Source organism: Populus trichocarpa, chromosome 6 (assembly GCF_000002775.5).
Source record: "Populus trichocarpa isolate Nisqually-1 chromosome 6, P.trichocarpa_v4.1, whole genome shotgun sequence".
NCBI lineage: Eukaryota > Viridiplantae > Streptophyta > Magnoliopsida > Malpighiales > Salicaceae > Populus > Populus trichocarpa.
This window is the reverse complement of record NC_037290.2, coordinates 9,237,757-9,260,604: the sequence shown is the minus strand read 5'-3', so window position 1 is coordinate 9,260,604 and position 22,848 is coordinate 9,237,757. Positions and strand designations below refer to the sequence as shown.

The 22,848-nt window shown below is 33.0% G+C and overlaps 3 protein-coding genes across 4 annotated transcripts; 1 reads left to right on the top strand and 2 right to left on the bottom strand.

Moving 5' to 3' along the window:
* The first annotated feature begins 2,068 nt into the window (after window positions 1-2,068).
* Window positions 2,069-5,791, top strand: LOC18100089 (sulfite exporter TauE/SafE family protein 4). Its single transcript, XM_006381274.3, has 12 exons — window positions 2,069-2,503; window positions 2,590-2,749; window positions 3,353-3,553; window positions 3,668-3,729; window positions 3,814-3,862; window positions 3,980-4,035; window positions 4,125-4,211; window positions 4,291-4,341; window positions 4,463-4,702; window positions 4,922-5,015; window positions 5,147-5,287; window positions 5,402-5,791. Exons 1-12 carry the CDS (start codon window positions 2,345-2,347, stop codon window positions 5,482-5,484), a joined length of 1,383 nt encoding a protein of 460 aa, XP_006381336.1. The 5' UTR covers window positions 2,069-2,344; the 3' UTR covers window positions 5,485-5,791.
* A 6,027-nt stretch (window positions 5,792-11,818) lies between these two features.
* On the bottom strand, window positions 11,819-17,270 carry LOC18100088 (uncharacterized). 2 transcript variants are annotated; one of them, XM_006381273.3, is made up of 4 exons: window positions 16,829-17,270; window positions 15,502-16,461; window positions 12,734-12,781; window positions 11,819-12,647 (listed from the first exon to the last, which is right to left on the bottom strand). In XM_006381273.3, exons 1-4 carry the CDS (start codon window positions 17,066-17,068, stop codon window positions 12,213-12,215), a joined length of 1,683 nt encoding a protein of 560 aa, XP_006381335.3. In that variant the 5' UTR covers window positions 17,069-17,270; the 3' UTR covers window positions 11,819-12,212. The 2 variants fall into 2 exon arrangements, with proteins under 2 accessions (XP_006381335.3, XP_052309822.1); XM_052453862.1 differs by having other exon boundaries at window positions 16,888-17,270.
* Window positions 17,271-20,757: 3,487 nt separating this feature from the next.
* Window positions 20,758-22,634, bottom strand: LOC18100087 (putative homeobox-leucine zipper protein ATHB-51). Its single transcript, XM_006381272.3, has 3 exons — window positions 22,132-22,634; window positions 21,450-21,793; window positions 20,758-21,192 (listed from the first exon to the last, which is right to left on the bottom strand). Exons 1-3 carry the CDS (start codon window positions 22,241-22,243, stop codon window positions 20,950-20,952), a joined length of 699 nt encoding a protein of 232 aa, XP_006381334.1. The 5' UTR covers window positions 22,244-22,634; the 3' UTR covers window positions 20,758-20,949.
* Between the last annotated feature and the right edge of the window lie 214 nt (window positions 22,635-22,848).

Sequence of the window (22,848 nt, the reverse complement as noted above, 5' to 3'; positions counted from 1 at the left end):
CTGTGATTTGGACTTATTAGTGACAACTATATACGGACCACATGGTTAGACCTGATATTATTCAAGCTTAATTCCGTAGTTTTTTTTTTTTTTGTTTTTGTAAGAATTTATTGAATTGGTGTTCACGTTTGTGGCTGTTGTTAGCTTTGCTTCTAAATAACTCTGGCACAACTAAGAATCTACTGTTTAGATCCGGTGGACAAGGTGGGTCCGACAAATGAATTCATGGCATCAGAGACCTGTCGTGACAGTGGTGGATAAGACAACGCATACCATGTAACATCTAATATATATATATATATATATATATATATATATATATATATATGAATTAAAATAATATGTCTTAAAATTACAAAAATAATTTAAATAACCAATAAAATTATAATTTAATTTAAAAAAATTAAAATGATATATTATTTTAAAAATTACTGAAACGATAATATATTAGATTAATCCGGGTTAATCTTTTAAATTCATAACTCGGGTCATGAGAACATAATAATACCAAATAAAATAATTTAAATTATTAAAAAAAATTATAATTTGATTTTAAAAAAATTAGATGTTATATTATTTAAGAAAATATTAAGACGATAATATATTATATCAACTCGGATCAACCTTTTAAATTCGTAACCCGGATCATGAGACCATAATAATACCAAATAAAATAAAACACAACAAATTATGAAACTCAATTCTCGATAAATCTATTAGGAAAAGATTAAATTTAAAAAATTTTAATTTAATAAAAAAAAAATCTTTGGAAAAAAAAATTACAAATTTTAATATAATTATAAAAATATTATCAATAACTTTATAAGAACTTTCTAAACTCTAATTGTCATCATATAACAAGAGACTTCCCATAAAATCAGTATATTTAAGATATTTAAAAAAAAATTATTCAGCCGGAACATTTTAGCCAAAATTTAAGTAGAAATTACAGAAAACAGATCGAGATTTTTTTGAATAGATGAGGGGTGATTGGGATAGAGTCTTTCGAGTTGTCAGTCTTATCATTTCACTTCTTCATGCGTTGTTGTTTTATGCCTTCCAATGAGTGCTTGTACACGTGTTAATATCTAGTGATTCAAGAAAATTCTTTTTTTTATTTTTTTTCTTTCTATTAGAGGCTATTTATATAAAAGGATATTGGTGTTTTTTAGCGAAAAAAATTGAAGATTACAATCTCTTATAATTAATATTATGATGTCCTATAGCTATATATAAAAAAAGAGAATAATCTTTTATTATTATAAAATATTTACAGCATATATAACTCTTTCCAATATAAATTGTTTTATCTATTTAAAAAATATAAATAAAATTAGAATTTATTTGCACTGAACAAAATATTGGACCATTTTAAATTTGATATAAAGTTGCAAGTACGCATAGTGAGATTTGAATAAAAACAAATAAAAGACGAACAAAATCTCAATCCAGCGACTTACTTCATAATATCCTTTATTTTAAAAAACAATAGTGTTGTTTGGCCAAAATTATTCACATTATATATTTTAACACCAAAAAAATTAATTAATATTTATAATATTTAATTTATGGAGGAATTAATTTAGTTAGATTGATTATCGTGGTTTACTTACGACATCAGGAGAGACGTGTCCGATTTGAAACGCGAACAGATACAGGTCAGGTCCAAGGCCACAAATATAACTCCAAACAGTATGGATTCCATTCCACCTATCAGGCCTCCACTTGTCGTACAGCTTCTAGCCCGGCACCAATCATCCACGAACCTCTCATCGGAATTCGGAAGCAATATTTTATTTTTCGATATTTTAATTTGTATTATGATTTTACGTTGGAGCAGTGTATTTATGGACGCCAATAAATCAAATCAAATCAAAGGAGAAAGGTTTGCTCCTTGGGGAAAATAATGTCCTTTTCCGGTAATTAATATTGATAGATCCACTAGGATAGTTACACGTGTAAACGTAATTTAGGAGGAGCCCGTCTGTTGTGGCAATGAGGTCGCCACTTGCCCAGCTAATGTATGATTTATCTCCTTAAACGACGAGATTCTCGTCATCTCCTCTTAATGATTGTTCAGACCAAACTCTCTCTCTCTCTCTGACGTTTACTTGTGCAAGTTTTATAAATCATTCCTTTCTTCTCTCCTCTCCTTTATATCCATTCATTCCTTCCTTCCTTTGCTATCTCCTTGCGCAGAAAATTATCGAGTGACGCTAGCCGCAGCCATCATCTGGGAGGGGGTGCTCTTGTATCCTTCAACCAAGGACTACAAACAGCTTCTTCTTCTATCTTAATTCTCTGCGAGCAGGTGTATTCAAGACTGTATATATATTATACATATATGGCCACTAGAGGATTGGTGCTTTATCTGTTATCAGGTTTCTCTGTGGCTATCCTTTCTGTGTTCTTCCTCTCCCATCCAAATGAGAAAGCCTCACCGAATCCTAATTCTGATATCTTCGCCTCCCCCTACCTATCCACCACAGACAAAGTTTGGCCTGTGAGTCTCTCTGAGTTAATTGTATTGAATCTTGATGCCATAGGGGTGTTTGGTTTTGTTTTCTTAATTGATAATCTCTTGTGCAGAAATTAGAGTTTAGTTGGAGAACAGTGCTGGCCACAGTGATAGGACTTCTAGGATCGGCGTGCGGTACGGTTGGTGGAGTTGGAGGGGGTGGCATTTTCGTCCCCATGCTTACTTTGATTGTTGGATTTGATACCAAGTCTGCTGCTGCTCTTTCTAAATGTATGAACATACTTCCTCAATTCACATGCTTCATATATATGTCTACTTCTTCTTCTTACATCTTCAATTTTATTTTTATTTTATAATAAAAAAAATTGACTTTCATTCTTCTTGTGTGTGTTGTGTGTGCGCGCGCGCGCGTGGATGGCAATAGCATCTATATGAATGGCTTTCTCTAATATATGATAGAGTAATGTATGGTAACAGTATTAAATTAAGAAATTCGCCTTTTGATAGGTGAAAAGGAGATCTCTAAAGTTTAAGAGTGAATTTTTTTTCTTGTAGTATAAAATTTGACGTCGACCCTCTATCACTATGGTAGTATTAGTTGCGGCTGCTTTAAAAGCTTTTTTTTATTTGTAAATATATTAAAAAAATATTATTTTTATTTTCTTAAATGCATCAAAAAAATGAAAAAAAAATCATATTTTTTAAAAAATACGGCCACGACGCAATAGCAAAGTGAGCTTATGCTCTATGAGAATATGTTTTGAATTGACATAGAAAGTGTCGCTCTGTGTGGAAAAAGATAAAGTAGCTTTTGAGTTCCTTTTTGTCTTTAATCTTATGTTGAAAAAAAATGGTTTTGTGGAATTGGTGCAGGTATGATCATGGCGGCATCAGCATCATCTGTTTGGTACAATCTAAGAGTGCCCCACCCAACAAGAGAAGTGCCCATCATAGACTATGACTTGGCTCTCCTCTTCCAGCCCATGCTTTTGCTTGGCATCACCCTTGGTGTTTCCTTGAGTGTTGTTTTTCCTTACTGGTTAATTACTGTCCTCATCATCATACTCTTCATAGGTATACTCTTGTGACCTTTTTCTTTGTAATGAATCACACTTAATCTCATTGTTTCTATGCATGTTGATACTGATTTCTCTTTCATTGTTTTGATTCATTTCTTTTTATGGCCAGGGACCTCTTCTAGGTCTTTCTTCAAGGGAATTGAAATGTGGAAGGAAGAGACAATTTTGAAGGTACAATTTACAGAGTTTCTTTTATCAAGATGTATAATTCGAGGCATTTCCTTTATTGTTATCAAGTGATGTTAATTTTTGCAGAAAGAAATGGTCATCCAACAAGAAACTATAGTTAACTCCCGTGGCGAACGTAAGACTAACACTGATCGATTCTCTTTTTTATCTGCCCATAAATTTTGCAAATCATTACATTCTACTGCCTATTGAGTTTTGAACATTGATTTCTTGTGATTTATTTGGCATGCAGTTCTGATTGATACAGAGTATGAGCCACTGATCCCTAGAGAAGAGAAATCAAAAATGGTAAACAAATTCCACCTTCATATAATCTTTGTGCAATTACCACCCTCTAACTTAACAGTCTCTGAATCCACTTTGTCTTAATCTTGTAGCAAATATTGTGCTTCAACCTGAAATGGAAAAGGCTTTTGATTCTGTTCCTTGTTTGGACTTCTTTCCTCCTTCTTCAAGTTATCAAGGCAAGCCTACTCTTCCCCTCTCTCTGTCCCGAATATTTTCATATATTTTCATGTTCTTATATTGTCATTGATTTTGCAGAATGATGTAGCTGTTTGCAGTACATGGTACTGGGTCCTCTTCTGCCTACAGGTATTCATAACAAGCAACAATATTGCTCTTTACATGTATTCTTGTGGCTTCTTTTCTTTCATCGATCATTGGTAGGTTTTACTCGTGATGGTCCTAATGGGTGCGTTCTGTTCTCCTGTAGTTTCCTATAGCATTTGGGGTATTCGGATATGAAGCAGTCAAATTATACAGAGAAAACAAGAAGAGGATTAGCACAGGAAACACAGAAACAATTTGTGAGGCTTCTATTGAATGGACTCCCATGCACATTTTATTCTGCGCACTCTGTGGCATCATAGGAGGCACCGTTGGGGGTCTTCTTGGATCAGGCGGTGGATTCGTTCTGGGACCTCTGCTCCTCGAGATCGGTGTCAGCCCCCATGTATGATGATTTTTTCTTCTCTTTTTTTAATATCTATTACTTGTTAGTTTTAACAAGCAGCCATGCATGATCTCTCTTTCAAGTTGCCCACGCAACCAAGAATTCTTGAGCTTCATATACTCTTCATACTCTCTTTCAAGTTACTTTCTGCAAATGACCATGCTTCTTTCTTAAGAAATTTGAGCGCTGAAGGAATAATCCCGTTGTTGCATTTAACAGGTTGCCAGTGCAACAAGTACATTCGTTATGATGTTCTCATCATCCCTGTCTGTGGTGGAGTTTTATCTCCTTAAGAGGTTCCCAATACCTTTCGGTACGTAGCCATCAATATTCTTAATCTCTCCTCCTTCAACTTTATCAGATATCAGTTTAGTGCGCAGACTGTGTTCTGTGCTCCATCTACTGATTTATTATTTCATATCTATGTATAATTTGTTGTTGCAGCATTGTATCTCATGGGAGTGTCTGTTTTGGCTGGCTTCTGGGGACAGTTTTTTGTAAGAAAACTCGTTAAAATTCTAGGAAGAGCTTCGCTCATTGTATTCATCCTCTCTGGTGTCATCTTCGTTAGTGCTCTCACAATGGGTAAGAACCACAATGAACTCCTGTTTCTATACCATCGTTTTTACGAGTCGCCTTGACTACAAGGCTAATAATTCATCAGCAACATTGTAGTTAACTTGATGATATCTTTCGCAGGAGGTGTTGGTATTGACACGAGCATAACAATGATACGCAATCATGAGTTTATGGGATTCTTGGAGTTTTGCAGCAGTCAATGATCGTTGGCAATGCTAGCATGCATTGAGTGCTAGAAATGCATTTAGAATATTGGTCGGGGAAAAAAAAACGGGGGGGATTGTTGGCCAACACCTAGTTGACCGATCGGTCCATTTGAGAAATAAAAGTGTGCTTAAATTTGTTGACTTCTAGCTGGGATTTGAGTGTTAGCTACTGGCTAACACCACCATATCCCATTGCTGGTGTCCAATCATGTGTTTTTTTTAGGGTTAGCTACGGGCTAACTCATGCTTTCCGCAATTGTCAATGCCATTGTTTTTTTACAATTAAAGTCCTTTATTTATTTTATTTATTTGTCATTTCCTATCAACTTGTCGGGATTTAACAAATGGGGGTTTATTCCTTTTTAACTCTATTATAGAGACGGATTAATTAATATAGTGGGTTCAAGTCCTAGACAGGAATTCAGTAGTGGTAAAGTTAAGCTAGCTTATACTCTTCTTTCCAATGATATTCATAGATTAAAAATGGTGCACAGAGGGGCTCTTTTCAACAATTTTTAATGAAGAGAAGATCTTAGATATTGCAGGTCAGATTTTTTTTTTAATGAATGCCTTGATACGATTAAACAATCTAGATGATCGGTAAAAACATAATTTTACAAGATAGCATCTTTAAAAAAAATATTACAACGGCAACATATTGAATTGATTCAGACTAGCCCAAGTTAACATGTTAAATCCACGCCCTGAATCATGAGACCATGATAACCCCATATAAAAAACATCAAAACAAATTATAAAGCTCAATTCTCAATCAATCTAATATTGAAAGAATGAAATTGAAAAAAATTAATTAAAAAATAAAAAAAATAATTGACCTCAGTTTAACCTGTCAAGCTCGTGACTCGGGTAATGAAATAAGGATAACCTCATAAAAAGTAAATAAAAAACAATGACATGAGTCAACCCGAGTTAATTTATCAAACCCGTGACTTGGATCATGAGACTGTGATAATGCCATAGAAAATAAATCAAAACAAATTATGAATTTCAATTTTCAAAAAACCCATTGTTAAAGGCTGAAATTGAAAAAAAAAACAATCTATAAACAGGGCACTATAAAACGACCTAAGTATATTTGGGTTAACTCGTAAAACACGTAACCTTGGTCATAAGATCAAGATGATATCATAGAAAGCAAATTAAAATAAATCATGAATCCTAATTCATAATCAACTCCTTGCTAAAGGATGAAATTGAAAAAAATATCAACTAAAAAAAATTTAAAAAAACTCGATTCAACTAGGCTAACTGCCAAACTCACGACCTGTAATAAAACGAGATAATTTCATAGAAAGCAACTCAAAATAAATAATGAAGTCTAATTTTCAATCAATCAATTCACTATTGAATGATGAAATTAAAAAAAAATTAATTAAAAAATATCGAGTCAACTATATTAACCTACCAAACTCGTGATATGAGTTATCCATGTATAAAGTACATTACAATAAATTATAAATTTTAAAATTCAATAAATTAAATATTAAAAAATAAAATTGAAATAAATTATTAAAATAAATAGTCTCGATGTGGCTGTGAAAAGTAAAAGGAAGACCAGAATTAGTTTATAGTATATACTCATATAATATAATAATTAAAGAGGAGATGAGTAGGTGAAGATTATGAAGAGAAGTAGGAAGTGCAAGATAGAGGCACGTGGCTACAGTACAACCTGGCAATAATTGCATCCAGCCAATGCTGACCAGCGAGGAAAATATATCAAAATTAATTCTCATGTCAGGCCTGAAAAAGCTTGGCCAATCGTCGCAGTTTGCATGTTGCCATGTTGGAGATCAAGGAGAGAGAGGACAATAAAACGGTGGCAGTATGTAATAGAAAACGACATCATGAGAGATGCAATCCACGTGATGTCATGTGACTTTCAACGTGATTTCCTTCTCTTGTTTCATGTTATTAAATTGAATGAATCTCATAACTCTTGCCTTTCTCACATTATTCTTTTTCAGCAAAATGTTTGTTCTCATCTTCATAATATATATATATATATATATATATATATATATATATATATATATATATTCATTTTCAGCATAATTTGTAGTCAATTATCTAGAAGTACATAAAAATCAATTTAATTAAAAAAATAAATTATAATCCAAGAACAACATAATTAAGAAATCGCAGTGCTGAAAACTAAGAGGGTGGACCGAGGAACTTTTCTGTCCAATGCATTCATCTATTCTGGCTAATCTGTATGTGGTGTTGCCATTTTGTACGTATTCATTTTCTAATAATATTAATTTTGGTGTTTGTGTCTTTTTTAAATGTTATTTAAGTTTCTATGCTTTGACTTTCTTATTTTATTTTCTTTATTTAAAAAAATATATTAATCAATTGTATATGTTTCCAAAATACCGGCCTTCTTAATTAGAACATTATATAGACCGCTACGGCATATACGTACTTGATAGAACAAGCATGAAAACATAAGAAAACTCAATTAAAAAAATATATATTATGAAATTGTGGGTTTTTTTTTTAATAAAAATATAGGTTTTAATATTCACTATCATATTAGGCATTGTTGTCTGAGGCCCCAACTCCCAATAGAAATATAAATCTAAATATTATTTCTTAACTAATTTTAACTTTATTCATAATTAAAATAAAAATATGAGACTGAAATGTAAAGATTGTTGCGTGGGGAAGAGTGGTCAACTTGGAAACGTGAATTTTATGGATTTGTATGTAATTGTTGCCAGCTGTCTCTAATATCTAGAGTGGTATGTAATTTAATTTCAGATGCAAGGTTTCATTGACGATTTTACATCTTCAATTATTTACTCGTGCAAGCATGTTTTCAATTCTAAGAGACCACTTGCAGCAACTCATGTGAGTCTATTTTGTCGTGTGGCTCCAATCCAAACCTAAATAAGCAGCCATCTCTTTTCTTTATTTTTATCAAAATGGATGTCTGGACCAGTTTGCTCGCACCTCGACTAATCATACGGACCCTGAAATTAATAACCATGCAAGCCTTCAGCGACCTTGAGGTTTGTAAGACTCGAACTGGTGACCTCTAAGAAGCAAATCCAGAGTCTAACTAATTGAACTACACCTATCGGGGTTTATAAGCCACCATCTTAATTATTGATATTAAGGGGAAATTGCATTGATGATCCTATAATTCTTTGCTTTTATATTTACCTTTTATTTTTAAAAAAATTATAGTTTATATCCTAAATTAAACAATATGATAGTTATGTAACAAAATTTAGAATGTAAAATGTAATTCTTTAAGACACTATGATAGTCTACGTTACACTATAAATCTTTTTTTTCATAAAAAACAATATTCAGGTGTAGCAAGTGCATTTAAAAAAAAAGATGAAAATTATACGACTCGCATTATAGCCTGACTAGTCAAATAAACTTGTTTTATTTTAATCAGATTAAAAAAACAGACAACGATAATAAAAGAACAAAAAAATGATAACAATAACTTGGGAAAAAGATCTTTTTCCAAGAGCTGAAAAACAATGGTTCAATTTTTAGTCAATTAATATGGAAGGATGAAAAACCTGAGTTAGCATGATAGACATGTAACCTGGATAATAAAGAGCCTGGGTTAACCTGTCAAACATGCGTCTCAGGTCATAAGGTCAGAATAATCCGACAAAAAAAAACACAAAACCAATTTATTTAAAAAAAAGTAATTTCTAACAATGAATTTGAAACAAAAAAAAAACCAAATGATATCAACTCTCGTTAACTTTTCAAACTCATGACCCAAATCATTAGATCATAAGTATTATACATGAAAAAAACTGCAAAGCCTAATCCCTAGCAAAGCAAACGTTGAAGGGTGAAATCAGGGAAAAAAGTAATCACACAAAAGGATCTAAAATAAAATAAAATAATTGTTTTTAAAAGAATGAGGATAAAAAATCAAAATAAACAAATTAGAAGACAACTATAAATTTTTGATTGGAGGATGAAATTGAAAAGAAAAAAAATCTTTAACAAAAAGATTAAAAAAATAAAAGAATGAGGACCAAATTGAAAAACATAATATACCATAAATTTGTATTGAATGATGAAATTGAAAACCAATAAAATTTTTACAAAAAGACCAAGAAAAAAAATTAAAAATCAAAAGAATAAGGATCAAATTGAAAAAAAATATATAAATTAGGATTGAATAATGAAATCAAAGACATATTTTAAAAAAAATTAAGAACAAAAATAAAAAAAAAAATTTAAAGTTAAAATAATAATAATAAAATAGTTAGACTGTAATTTTTAAGGAAAAAAAAATCTCATTGTCCACCAATATAAAAACACATCGTACCAACAAAAAGAGAACATAGGAGGTGTTTGGTGGCAGGGGCAGAACTGGAATTATCTAATAGAAAAGGTCAAAACTCAAAATATAATTTATTATTATAAAACTTATTTATTTAAAATAAAAAAATATTATATTATCCTATATTTAAACACTAAATAATAAGAAAATCTAAAATATTTTGCAGAGGCCGGCCCCTGCTTGCCTTCCCTGGTTCCGCCCCTGCTTGGAGGGGCATTTTGTCTGATACATCGATCGTTCCTCTCATTTTTTTTTTTTTTATTTACGTGGGGTGTCTGGGCCAGCTTACACGCACCACGACTATTCCCCACGGCCCACTGGACATCCTGCAAGCCCAGGACCAGGTAAGGCACCGCGGGGGTGACAGGCGTGCACATAGAGGGTCGAACCCGGGACGGGGGCGGAACAAGTCACACGGTTGACCACAGCAGCTAGACCCTCAAGTGCACAGTCGTTCCTCTCATTTTACTTGGCTTGTTAAGTGCTTGGAGAAAGCATGCTTTGAAATTGCATGGTCTGTGCTTTGCTTTTATGGTTTGTAATTGCTGATGTTTCGTGCCCTGCTAGTCATGGAGCGCGCAGCCATGCATGATCACTTTTAGCAAGGATTGTGTTAATTTAATTAAGTCTATACTGATTTGTTTTCGCTTTTCATAATATGCATGGAACTCTTGTTAAGGAAATGTGAATCAATGTAAGTTTTATTGCTTATCAGAAATACTGACAAGAATCCATTTTTAATACATATTTATTCTACAGCTCCATCATAACTTGATGTAAATCAGACGCATCTTCTAGCACCTTACGAGAAAAACCATTACAGTAACTCATTTCCATCCATTAATTGCGTGTGGATACTTAATTATGGAGATTGTTCAGACAATTCTGCAAATGTCATCTGACATGGATGAACAGTTCATAGAAAAACGATGAAAGATGACGATGGCTACAGCAATGATGACAAAATGGTGATGAGGCATTGGTTTTTGTGATTTTCTTATCATTAGGGAGGTGGATACTTAATTATGGAGATTGTTCAGACAATTCTGCCAATGTCATCTAACATGGATGAACAGTTCATATAAAAACGATGAAAGATGAAAGATGACGATGGCTACAGCAATGATGACAAAATGGTGATGAGGCATTGGTTTTTGTGATTTTCTTATCATTAGGGATGAAAATACCAAACTGAATATGTAATACAGAAAGTTGAATAACTAACGACATGAAGTTACTAGGTTTTTCCTTTTTAATTCTTTGTTGGATAAAAAAAGGAATGATTTATTAACATTAAAAAAAAATGATAACTGTGGTTGGATTGTTAATAAAATATTACGTGAAAAAAATAGTAATGTGAAGCCCTAAAAAAAGCTGAAGGCCCATAGCAAAAAAAAAAAATTATCTTCCAAAAAAAACCCTAAACAAGTTAAGAAGAAACCAAGCCCAATTAAATTGACACATGTTTAGCCAGTTTTGGAAGGGAAAAAAAAAAGAGACGAATTAGTCAACCGGTTACTTGATTCAGTTTTGGTTCATGATTTAAAAATTATAAATTTTAATTTGGTTGGTTTTTAATCAAAAACCTAACCGAAAATGCTAACACCTATTTGATAGTTACAAAATACATGATAAAAAAAAATTAAAAAAAAAAGTCAATTTTACTAGAGTAACTAGAGAGGATGCTTCCGCAGTTCCCACCCAGAACAACCAAAGGCGTACATAGGATGCCCTAAAGAAGTTGTGAATTCCTCAATTTCCAGAGATACATATACAGCCAGAAATAAACATAGCCCATAGTTTCTTGAAATAAAGTCATGTTGACCGTCTTAAAATTTGCATTTTATAGCACTTTTTTTCCTGTAATTTCATAAATTACAGTTTAGAAAATAGTGCTTACGATGAAGCAAGAGGTTATCTTTTTTTTTTCTTTTTTCTTTTTTGTGAATAAGAATGACAAATAAAATGGCCAAGTCTCCTCGCTTAAAAAATGTGAAGGATTTAAGTAATGTATTAATAGTTGTAGTGGTATCAAAGATGTCAGCCATCGAGTACATGAATCGCATAAATTAACAACATCACATGCAGGAGTTCGTAAGAAGCAATAGTTGCTGGCCTATGGTGTTCAGTGGTTGAAGAAGGCACATGCACTCCTCCGGTTGTGCTCAAAAGAGAATTCTTTCTGGAGATGTATTCTTCTCAAGCCAATGCTCCGTCCAATCCCATAACCACATTCCAATGCCCATCAAGATTGAAAAATGGATGCAAAATCATCATAGGAAGTAATTATGCCTTGCAAGATTGCCAGCTGCTATTGCAGACAACTCCACAGGGACGGTTGAGAGGGACCAAGTTGCTATTTGCATACGCCAGATTGTTATCTAGATGAACTGCTTGTAGTTGCTTGGGATAGCTTTACATTACTGGAAGTAGGATCTTTAACTCCTTTAGATTCTACATTGATAGCTATATTCCCCAGTCCAATCTCCATTGCCTCCCTCTCATCTTTCTCCCTCTTCTTTTTCTCTGAATTTAGACTTTCTAAAGCTTGGTTTTGACCAGACTGTTCTAAAACATTAGGGCCTGCATTAATCCATGGATGAAGAAGACACTGAGCTGCAGTCGGCCGCTTCTCAGGGACAAAATCAAGGATAGGAATCAAGAATTCTGTCATTTCATTTGCATCTTTCTCACTAAATTCATACTTCTCCATGAGAACCTTATTCAAGGGCCAGAAACGCAACCTTCGTATGTGCCGCAGATCACCATATCTATTAAAGAAGTCCCGGGAATAGCGGCCACCTAAGGCAATCTGGTAACAGTAAACCATATATTGAAGTTAGATGTGACAACATCATGACATAAACTTGTCATACAGTGGCAATGAAATAATTTCACCTTCCGCGGCATCATTCCAAGAAGCTCCATCATCAATGCTAAGTGGTCCTGAAACAGATTGAGAAAAGGGCATAAAATTAATGGTCGAATAGGCCTGACTGGAATCAAAGAAGCCAAATTATAGCACATTTAAAATAGCTCTTTTAGCAAATACAAAACACATTCAACCCCACAAAACTGTGATATCTTTCCAATTCCACATGCTCAGGAAAGTGTTAGATATCCTTCCATGTTCTCTGAACATGGGAAGAAGTTTAAATATAAAACACAAAGCTACTGAAGATCATCCAGAGAGACAATTTTTCTAACTGGGTGCGGTGCATGTAGTGACAACTAGAAAGAAGAGCAATTGACCAAAATTACTTTGATCACATGCTTAGGGAAGTGATAGATATCCTCAGAACACATGGGAAGAAATTTAAATATAAAGCACAAGGCAACTGAAGATCATCCTGAAAGACGTGCTTTTTCTAACTGGGTTAATGTAGTGACAGCTAGAAAGAAGAGCAATTGACCAAAATTACTTTGATCTACTCTCCCAAATGAAATGCACCATACATTTAAAAGTAATGGGAATCTGGCATTGGACATAAAAGAAGAACGGTTATTACCAAAGAGGATTTGTTGTTGAGATTAACAGGGTATCTTTAAGAAAATCCCAGGGGAAAGATATTTCCTCTGTTTTTTCTTTCCTCAAACTTATAACAGTCTATTTTATACTTGTACCTTGCCATTACAGTTCAGTATAAATACACACACTGTACCATATTTTTCAATTGAAATTATTAAAAATGTACCTAATAGTCTTTTAAACTCATACCAAACATCATTAAAATTGTACTTCTTCACTCCTATTACCTACTCTAACTATTTATCTTTATTATTTTTTAATCTTCATAGCAAGCATACCTATAATAAGACGCTTAACAAGTGAAACATAATAACATGGAAAAGAAAGATAGAATACAAGACTGAAAACTATATTCAGCAATGGAAAGTCATATTTAAAAAAGAAAAAAAGAAAAAGATAAACCAAAGCCAGACTTTATGCAATGTAAATCAAAATTGGGCTAAATACCTAATCCTTAAAAGTAAAAAATATGTGAGATGTAAATAAATCAAACAAATTTTGGGACTGCGAGTAAGACATGAGTACTTGGTACGAGTACAAAGAATTAAGTGCTACAACAATAAGCACCTTAAAACAATTGAATATAAAAGCTTGCATTTGCTTGGACAAAAAACCAAAAGCAGATTGGGCCATTTCCCCCTTGTTTTATTTTAGGTGTTTGATTCAGGTTTGAATTTAAAGGACTTAATTGCTGCTATTTACTTTGGTTTTTTTAAAGGAATTCTACTAGGGTTTTGGTGCCTATTAAGAGCACCTTTTCTATGTTTTAATCTGAATTATTGTGAATTGAATTGAGAATTGCTATTCAAACTTTTCAATTGTCATTCTCTTTGACTATTTCTTACGGACTTCTTTCTTTAGTCTATTTTAATCCCTTTTCTATAGGGAATTCTTTGATCTTCTATCTCTATTCCTTTCAGCCATACACTAATACCACTAAGACCAAGCGGTTCTAACTGTTGTTTCCAGCACATTCTATTTCTATCTACCAATCTCCAATAGTTGTCCCACCTCAAAGTGGCCTTTATAGTTTCTCAGTTACATACTTTCACTGCTAAAAGATTTCTGTCATCAGCATTAGCTAAGTGCTGTAATAAGAGTCAATACTAGCAATCAACCTAATAAAGGTGGATGATGCCCAGGGGCAGACTCAAAATAACTGTGGAAACTAAATCTACATGGACATGCCCACGAAAGAGAAACTGAACCTATTTTCCCAAAGGAGATAACTTAAATCACTTCAACTCTATACAATCTTCATCGGTAGTATGCATAGCATAGAGAAATGATGACAAATTACAAAAATGATACAGAGAGCCCACAACCCTTGAGGTTGAAAACAAAATTTCATAAATTTATATGATGTTCAAAACAGTGCGTCAAAACCGTGTTTGAATGACTTTTTTTATACATGCATTAATCAGGTAACTTGTCACTCCACTAGGACAATGTTTGATTACATGTAACCAGGCTTAGCTGGGGTGAGTTCAAAGGCTTAAATCAAGATCTCTATTCTCAGCCAGCAAAAGATTCCAGCAGAATATCTGGTTTGCAATTATATTTCTCATGACCTATGATCTCTCGTTAACACTCATCATTGCATACACATACTGAACCCCTTTTGTTATTGTTTTCTTTGCTTTGCTTTTCTCTTCTTTTTTTTTTATATAAAACATGAGCATCCCAATGGATCCTATTGAGATTAAAAAATATTTTGATAAATTTAAACATCTGCTGGGCAGAATATACAGAAAATATCCTATATCCAGGACTTTGACAACTCTATACTCTTAAAAAAGCATCAATTACAGCATGCACTCGAATATTGCACTCGACGCTGAATTTCCTACTTATGTTGTTCTGAAATATAATATATGTTGCATGAGATATGATCAGTATTCAATCCAAAGACTTGAAACTATCTGTTGTCCTACTTATATTGTTCTGAAATATAATATATGTTGCATGAGATATGATCAGAATTCAATCCAAGGATTTGAAACCATCTGTTAACAAACTTGAAATGAACATGTGTGTGCATGGGCACATGTGTGTGTTAAGAGAGGGGCAGTAAATACTTACAAGAAATATTACAAGAAAGACCATGAATGATTACAATTCTAAAAGAAATCCTTACCTCATCCCTGTCGAAGTTGTCACCGCTGTGAGGGTCAAAAAGTACATCACCAGTTGCCAGCTCAAAACAAATGCAAGCAAAGGACCACATATCTGCAGATGTAGAATATTTGGATCCAAGGATCACCTCTGGACAACGGTACTGCCTAGTTTGAATGTCATTCGTAAACTGTTTGTACGTCCAGCATGCATTCCCAAAGTCCACCAACTTGCACTTCAGGTCAACTGAGGCCAACAAGTTCTGCCTGTTGGAACGGCTCCCCCTCTTAGTGCCCTGATTTCCCAATCCAGTGCCCCTTGTTCGATCAACATCAGAAAATCTATTTGCATTTTCTGAACTAGTAGGCTGCTCCTCAGTAGAACCCTCATTTAATTTTGCATTAGCTGACAACTCTTCCAAAGCAGATGTTTCAGGATCTGCATCCGCTTCCTTCTCCACACACCCCTGAGCTGCTCGCTTAGCCTTTCTTCGAATCTTTTTCTTCTGATTCCTAGACAAGTCTCCATTTAATCTTGCAATCCCAGACTCCAATGCAGACTTATCCTTACTATTCGGAAGAATAAGAGGAGCACCAGATTTTCTAGGATCCTTTGATGGGTCAATCATTGTTAATAGCAATATGTTCTCTGGCTTCAGATCAGTGTGAATGATAGAAAGCTGTCTGTGTAAGTAATCCAAACCCACTAAGACATTGAAACATATCTCCTTAACCTTGTGAATAGGCAGTCCCCGGTAATCAGAATATTTGATGAAGGTCAAAAGATTATCCCCCAGGTACTCGAAAACCATACAAACATGCTGACCATTCGGACCCGAATGTTTAAAATGATCCAAAAGCTTTACAACGCATTTTTTATCATCAGGGTCTCCATCTGCAATCTGCTGCAAGATGGTTATCTCATCCATGGCTGCCTCGGTGTAGTGCTGAGCACTTTTTTGTACCTTGAGAGCTACATATCGCTGCAATTTTTATGGCCAAGTAAAAAACATCATCAGAGACCCGATAAAGAAAAATTATTACAAAAGATCCACAAAAGCTCATAAGGGTAATCAAAATAAAAAATTGTTTAGGCAGTTTTTACAAACGAGAAAACAAAATGGTGAGAAGTGATTCATATAGCTGACTACTCCCAACAACAAGTTTAAACACTATCAATTCAATTCAGGAGGTCGAATTATAGAATATTGAGACTTAAACGATCTGATGTTGTTGGCTAAAAATTCATGCCTCCGTCTTATTAAACACACGCAATATAAACCCAGATCCATAAAAAAAAGCAATCGTCGCTGAATTTCTAAACTGATAAAAAGGTAAAGAAGAGAGTACGGAAATTTGAGTGTCCCAAGCGAGCCAGACGGTGGAGAAATGACCCCAACCAAGCTTACTCTGAACGACATATCGTCCGTTCTTGAAACTGTCTCCGATTCGAACAGCATGGTAGCCGCCGCGCCTGTAATCTTCGGTTCCTTCGTCTTCCGACGTGTAGTCTCCGCTATCACTGCTACTGCTCCGATCCTCCTCTTCTACTTTCACTTGCTGCTGCTGCTGCCGCCGCTGCTCATCCATTTTTAGATTAGAGGTTAGAAGGGTAAGCAAATGGATCTGCCTTCCTACTCTTTTCCGTAGGATTCGGGTTCGGATCCAGTTTCGATAAAGTTCTTTCTTTTTTCTTTTTATTTTCTATAAAAATAATTTGGTTGTTTTAGTGATAGTGAGGTGCCGTCATCAGTTTGGAAATGATGAAGAGTCAGCTTTAAACGTTTCCATTCCACAAATGATTTCCTTTTATTTGTTTGTTACTTCAACTGCTATTTCTACTCTCTCTTTTCTATTTCTTCTTCTCCACCGTTTTCTAACTGTTCTTTTTTAAATTAAAATATTTTTTTATTTTATCCCCCCCAAAACAATTATGTATCTGTTTGAATTTAAATTTTATATTTAAATTAATTTTTTATATTTTTAAATCATTTTAATATAATGTTATTAAAAATAATTTTTAAAAATTAAAAAAATATATTTTAAAAAAAATTACTTTAAAAAACAACTACACCCATATAATACTATTCATAACCTTTTCTTTTTTTATTATAAAAATACATTAAAAAAAATAAGACTATTCCATTTTTTTTTAATTGGACGATGATTTTCCATTCAGGAGAAAACTTTCTATTTTCCTTATATAAAATCCTTTCATAAATTTTCTATAATAATTTTCACATAACTATCCACGTAGTACACTTTCAACCTCATTTCCTCTTTCTTTTTCTATTAATTATAATTTGTCTTGAATAATTTCTTCATCTTCACTTCTTCTTTTTTTCATTATAATACTTGAAGTCTTAAAATCCACGTGCCAAAACTCATCTTAACTTGAATATTTGGATTTGTTGATTAATATTTATAATTTTATGATATTTGAACTCCTAATAAAGATAGCAAATTATCAGTAATAATAATAAAAAAAAAAAACTCTAGAAAAGAGGGGTTTTAAGAGTATGTTCAATAATGAATTATTACTCTATTATTTTTTAAGAAAAACAAAAACACTAACATGGAAAATAATATTTGTGTTCAAATCAAGGTTGTCAATTCTGTTTTGGTAAGTGTTTTATTTTTTCAATTAAAATAAAATGTTTCAGTTTTGAAGTGTTTTGCTATGCCGTTTCGGGGTTGTACTGTTTATATATATATATATATATATATATATATATATATATATATATATATATATATATATATATATAATTCAACAAATATAATTCAAATTTAAGATAAATTAATTATAAATTATGCAATACAAACACAATGTCAGACAAATATAATTTTAAAATTTAAAATATTTTTAAATAATCATGATTAAATAGATCTTTAATTTAAAGTAATTCAACTTAACAAAATATCAAAATATTATGAAAGTTAAATGTTTTAACACAAATATTTTAAATATAAAGCTATGTTAATGTTATCAAGACTAATGGGATCTAAAGCATCTCTTGTTCTGCTCAAATTCCTACAAAGTATAAACATGAAAAAAAAAACAACATGAATATAAACCATATATATTAGTGATAAATCTAATTTTAAAAAATTAATATCACTGTTAATGAAAATAGTAATAATAATTTTCAATATTATTATTAATATCATTGTTATTGAAAATAGTAATGAAAAATAGCTTTTTATACTTGGGTGGTTTAATTAATTAAATTGAACTGGGTTCAATTTGATTCAACGGCTTTTCCAGACCGTAACAGAACATGTGAAATAAAACTGGAATATTCCGGCTGAAATTTAGCCGCAAAATCCGGAACGGACCGAGATTTGAAATGAGATGAAAATTATTTTTTTTTGTTTTGTTTTTTGAATTAATACGAAATATTTCGGTCATTCCAAATGAAACGAAATGAAATTAACAACCTTGAATTTAAATTCACTACCTTTTATAAATGAAAAAAGAAAAAACCTCCTTTTTTTTAACCATAAGACTTTGCCTTGGAAAACATCTTTAAAATATTTTTTGGATTTTTCCATTAATTTCTCTTAGCCGAAAAACTTCTCCTAATGAGTTTTTTCGGACAAAAATCATCTTTCACTTTTCATCTGATTACAAGGAGACCATGTATAAATTCCATCCCTCCTTCTTCGTCTCTCTTTTCTCTCTCTAGAAACCAAAACAACGTTGCTCTCTCTAAGAAGTAAAAACCAGTCGTCTCCGTTGAAGAGTAGCAGCAAGAATAATGACCCGTATCCTTTTCAATTTTCTTATCTAATTTTAGATCTCTTGTTTTTTATTTTATTTTTTGAAATTTTTATTTTGTTTCTTTGATTTAATTTTCACACAAAAATCAATGAGAAAAATATAGTTAGTAGAAATTTGGCACGTGGTTTTTAGTTGTAACTTTTTTTTTAGTTAAGGTAGGATTGTTTTTGCATTTTAAAATTATTTTAAAAGTAAATAATTTTTTTTATTTTTTACCGGTACCCAACATAATGATTGAAACCTTTTAAATTAAAGAAAAATATAAAAAATTAATAAAGTTTCTATTTAACAATTAAAATTTTTAAAATAAACATAGGTATTAAAAATTCAACCAAGAGGTTAATTATATTTAAAAAAATATAGATATCACTCTTATTGTATCATTTCAAAAGATAACATTTGTTATGTGTTTTTTTCAAATTTTTTCTGTGCTATTAATTGTCTACATTAATTTATTTCTAAGTTAATTCATGATTTATTTTAATTCATTTTAAAAAACAACTTTGGTATCTAAAAGTAGAATATTTGTCAATAAATTTGATATTAATCCCTAAAAATAAAAGATTTTATTGATCTTGACCCTTTAGCAAAAATACTTTGACATCAATTCCTAAAAATAAAAATTTTTGTTGATTTTGGCTTTTTAACAAAAAAAAACATCAATCTCTAAATAGGAGATTTTCATCAATTTTGGGGTTTTAGCAAATAAATTATGACATTAATCTCTAAAAATAAAAGATTTTATCGATTTATTTTTAATAATAAAAATTTTGACATTAATCCTAAAAATATGAGATTTTATCTATTTATTTTTAACAACAAAAAAATTTGATTTTAATCCCTAGAAGATTTCATTGATTTTGGTTTTTTTAACCAAAACTTTTGTTATTAATCTCTAAAATACAATATTTCATTGATTTTAGCCTTTTAACGAAAACAATTTCACATTAATCTTTAAAAATAGGATATTTAATCGATTTTCCTTTGAACTTCAACTACATATATGCTTGATAGGGTGTGAGGAATGAGGGAGAGGTTAATCGGTGATTTGTCTTCAACAACAAGGTGCAAATGTTTTTGTTATACATTGATCTTTCTTGTTGTATAATAAAAACCATATTTTTTAATAGAACTGGGAAAATGATTTTTTTAATAGATTGCTATGTTTATGGAAACAAATTACGTTGTTCTTTTCTATCCATTTCCGTTAATTCAAACAGAGACTCATACGGTACTAGGAAAAGGGTAGGTCACATGAAGCATATCTCGTCATTGAAGGAACTGAGAGGGATATGCATAGTACGGAAGATGTTGAAAGCACAGCGCTGGCTAGGAAGGACGAGCCCAGCCTGACCTGTGATATATATATATATATATATATATATATGCAGGAGATATGCCTTTTAACAGGAAATATCAATGTAGCTCGATTGTTCTGGATAATATATATGCTAACTTAACCATAATCAGAGATGATCATGAGGGTGCAAAGAACTTAAACAGGAAATGAACTGCAAATTAATTAATTAATTAACATTGTCATAATTAAAGGTTAAATTATGAGCTAAATTAATTAACCCCCTAAGAAGAATAATATTTATGAACAATGTCCTTCATATATATATATCATAATAACAGCTAGCTAGCCCGATATTTAAGAGTTATGGAGCAGGTGATGAAGTGATTATCAAGGATAAGATGGCAAAAGAGCCCAGTAAGGAGATGAAACTGGGTTGTATTCATCCACATTGAGAAGATAGTTGCAGTGTTCTGCGTTGTTCTGGTGGTGACTGTGTCCTCGTAGCTTGCGACTTGCTGCAGCAACTGATGTGCTTTCTACTGTCTCTTCCCCTGATATCTCTGTGTACCCTGCTGTTGAGACTTGCTTCCTCGTGGCTTGTTCTCTCACCACTGCTTTCAGCTTCATTACCTGACATGCATAACCAACTTAATTACAAATATTAATCATTAATTTATATATATATATATATATGTATGTATGTATATGTATATGTATGTTTAAATTCGGTTGTCAAGCATAGAAGTTGGGAGGTTCAGGTTCTAATTAAATATGGAGTCCGTGGACTAGCTAGGTGGGTGCTGAGAAGAAAAAGGAAGAGGTCGATATATATATTCCTGTTAGAAAATACAACACATTCATGACATGACATGACATGAGCAATTAACCTCTTCCTGAAGCTTCTGTTTCTCTTTGGACACAGAATCAAACTCCTGCTTAAGGTTGTCATATAAGCGCTCGAGCTGTTTAGCTTTCCATCTAGCACGTCTATTCTGGAACCAAACAGCAATCTGCCTGGGCTGGAGCCCTAGTTCACGAGACAGCTTCATTTTCCTATCAGGATCCAACTTGATCTCTTCTTGAAAGCTCTTCTCCAACGACTCTAACTGGTCACTTGTCAATCGCTTCTTCTTCTCTTGACTCTCATAGCTGGTGATCTTGTCCAGAGCGGTTGGGACGAATCTGTTGGGTGCATTTTCTGCTAATATTGCTGGGTGCTTCATGTCCATGCCTGAAAGATCGATACATATCGAGACAACATTTCATACGTGTGTGTGTGTGAATATATGGGAAACAATCACATGCTAATTATTAATATATGATAGTATAATAAGTAGGAGGTATGATGATGGATGTATAGTTTGGTAGTAATGGTTGAAGCATGATTGCTTTTGCTTCCATGCAATGCATGCTTCAATTTGAAAGCAAGGTGATCACACACACACACACATAAATGCAGATTCAGATTGTATGATTGGGTTGATGAGTGAATGCATGGAATTCTTTAATGGTGAGGAGATCTCTTCACTAAGATTAATGATTAAGGTTGATGATTACGTGCATACGTACCTGGATACTGCGGGTCATAGGCATAGTTGTAGAGGAAGTTAAAGGAAGTCTGATCTGGTCGAGAAACAAAGCTTCTGAAGTTGCCATTCCAATCCATATTATCCATATTCATATTACGATTACTAGCTAGCTACTCTTTCTAATCTGTATATAACGACGTTTGTGTTATACCTGTTGTTGGCCAGTAAATTAAGGACCACGCGCGAGAGATAAGAAAGAAAGACGACTGATGTATCGGGTGGCGGAGAGGAGAGGAGGCGTGGGCAAAGGGGGGGGGGGGGGGGGGGTGGGGGGGGAAGGAGTCAATTTTCTCTAGCTACTCTTTTAGGGGGCAGCAAAGAGAAGAAACTGAAAGGTTGTTGTAGCTAGCTCGTCTCTGCTTCACTTTTGGGGATGCAAACAAAGGTGGTGTGTGTGTCTGTCTAATATAGAGAGAGAGGGCATGCTGTCGGTTGCCACAAGAAGAAGATGGCGTGGGGTGGCAATCCTGAAATTTTATGAAAGAGAGATTGGAAAGGAATCAAAGGCCTCCAGCCCCATTCCATTCATGCATGTGGTCCCGCCGACTGAGAAGTGAGAACAGCTGCTTGCTCCTTCATGGACTGACACTATGCCTTCCCTTTCTCACGCCTACCCAGCTCGACGTCCTCATCATCATCATCAGTACTCACTACACTTCTACCACCGCCTCTACTTGTTTCTGTATATGTATCTATA

Bases quoted from the DNA above. Each gene is read 5' to 3' on its own strand.
- LOC18100088 (XM_006381273.3), bottom strand. From the start codon at position 17,068: ATGGATGAGCAGCGGCGGCAGCAGCAGCAGCAAGTGAAAGTAGAAGAG. The intron at 16,462-16,828 runs GTACTCTCTTCT...TAAAAATTGCAG, and splicing joins CTTGGGACACTCAAATTTCC to CGATATGTAGCTCTCAAGGT. The intron at 12,648-12,733 runs GTGAAATTATTT...TACTGTTACCAG, and splicing joins TTGGAATGATGCCGCGGAAG to ATTGCCTTAGGTGGCCGCTA.
- LOC18100089 (XM_006381274.3), top strand. From the start codon at position 2,345: ATGGCCACTAGAGGATTGGTGCTTTATCTGTTATCAGGTTTCTCTGTG. The intron at 3,730-3,813 runs GTACAATTTACA...TAATTTTTGCAG, and splicing joins AGGAAGAGACAATTTTGAAG to AAAGAAATGGTCATCCAACA. The intron at 4,212-4,290 runs GCAAGCCTACTC...TTGATTTTGCAG, and splicing joins TCCTTCTTCAAGTTATCAAG to AATGATGTAGCTGTTTGCAG.
- LOC18100087 (XM_006381272.3), bottom strand. From the start codon at position 22,243: ATGAATATGGATAATATGGATTGGAATGGCAACTTCAGAAGCTTTGTT. The intron at 21,794-22,131 runs GTACGTATGCAC...TCGATCTTTCAG, and splicing joins CTATGACCCGCAGTATCCAG to GCATGGACATGAAGCACCCA. The intron at 21,193-21,449 runs GTTAATTGCTCA...TATGCATGTCAG, and splicing joins AACAGAAGCTTCAGGAAGAG to GTAATGAAGCTGAAAGCAGT.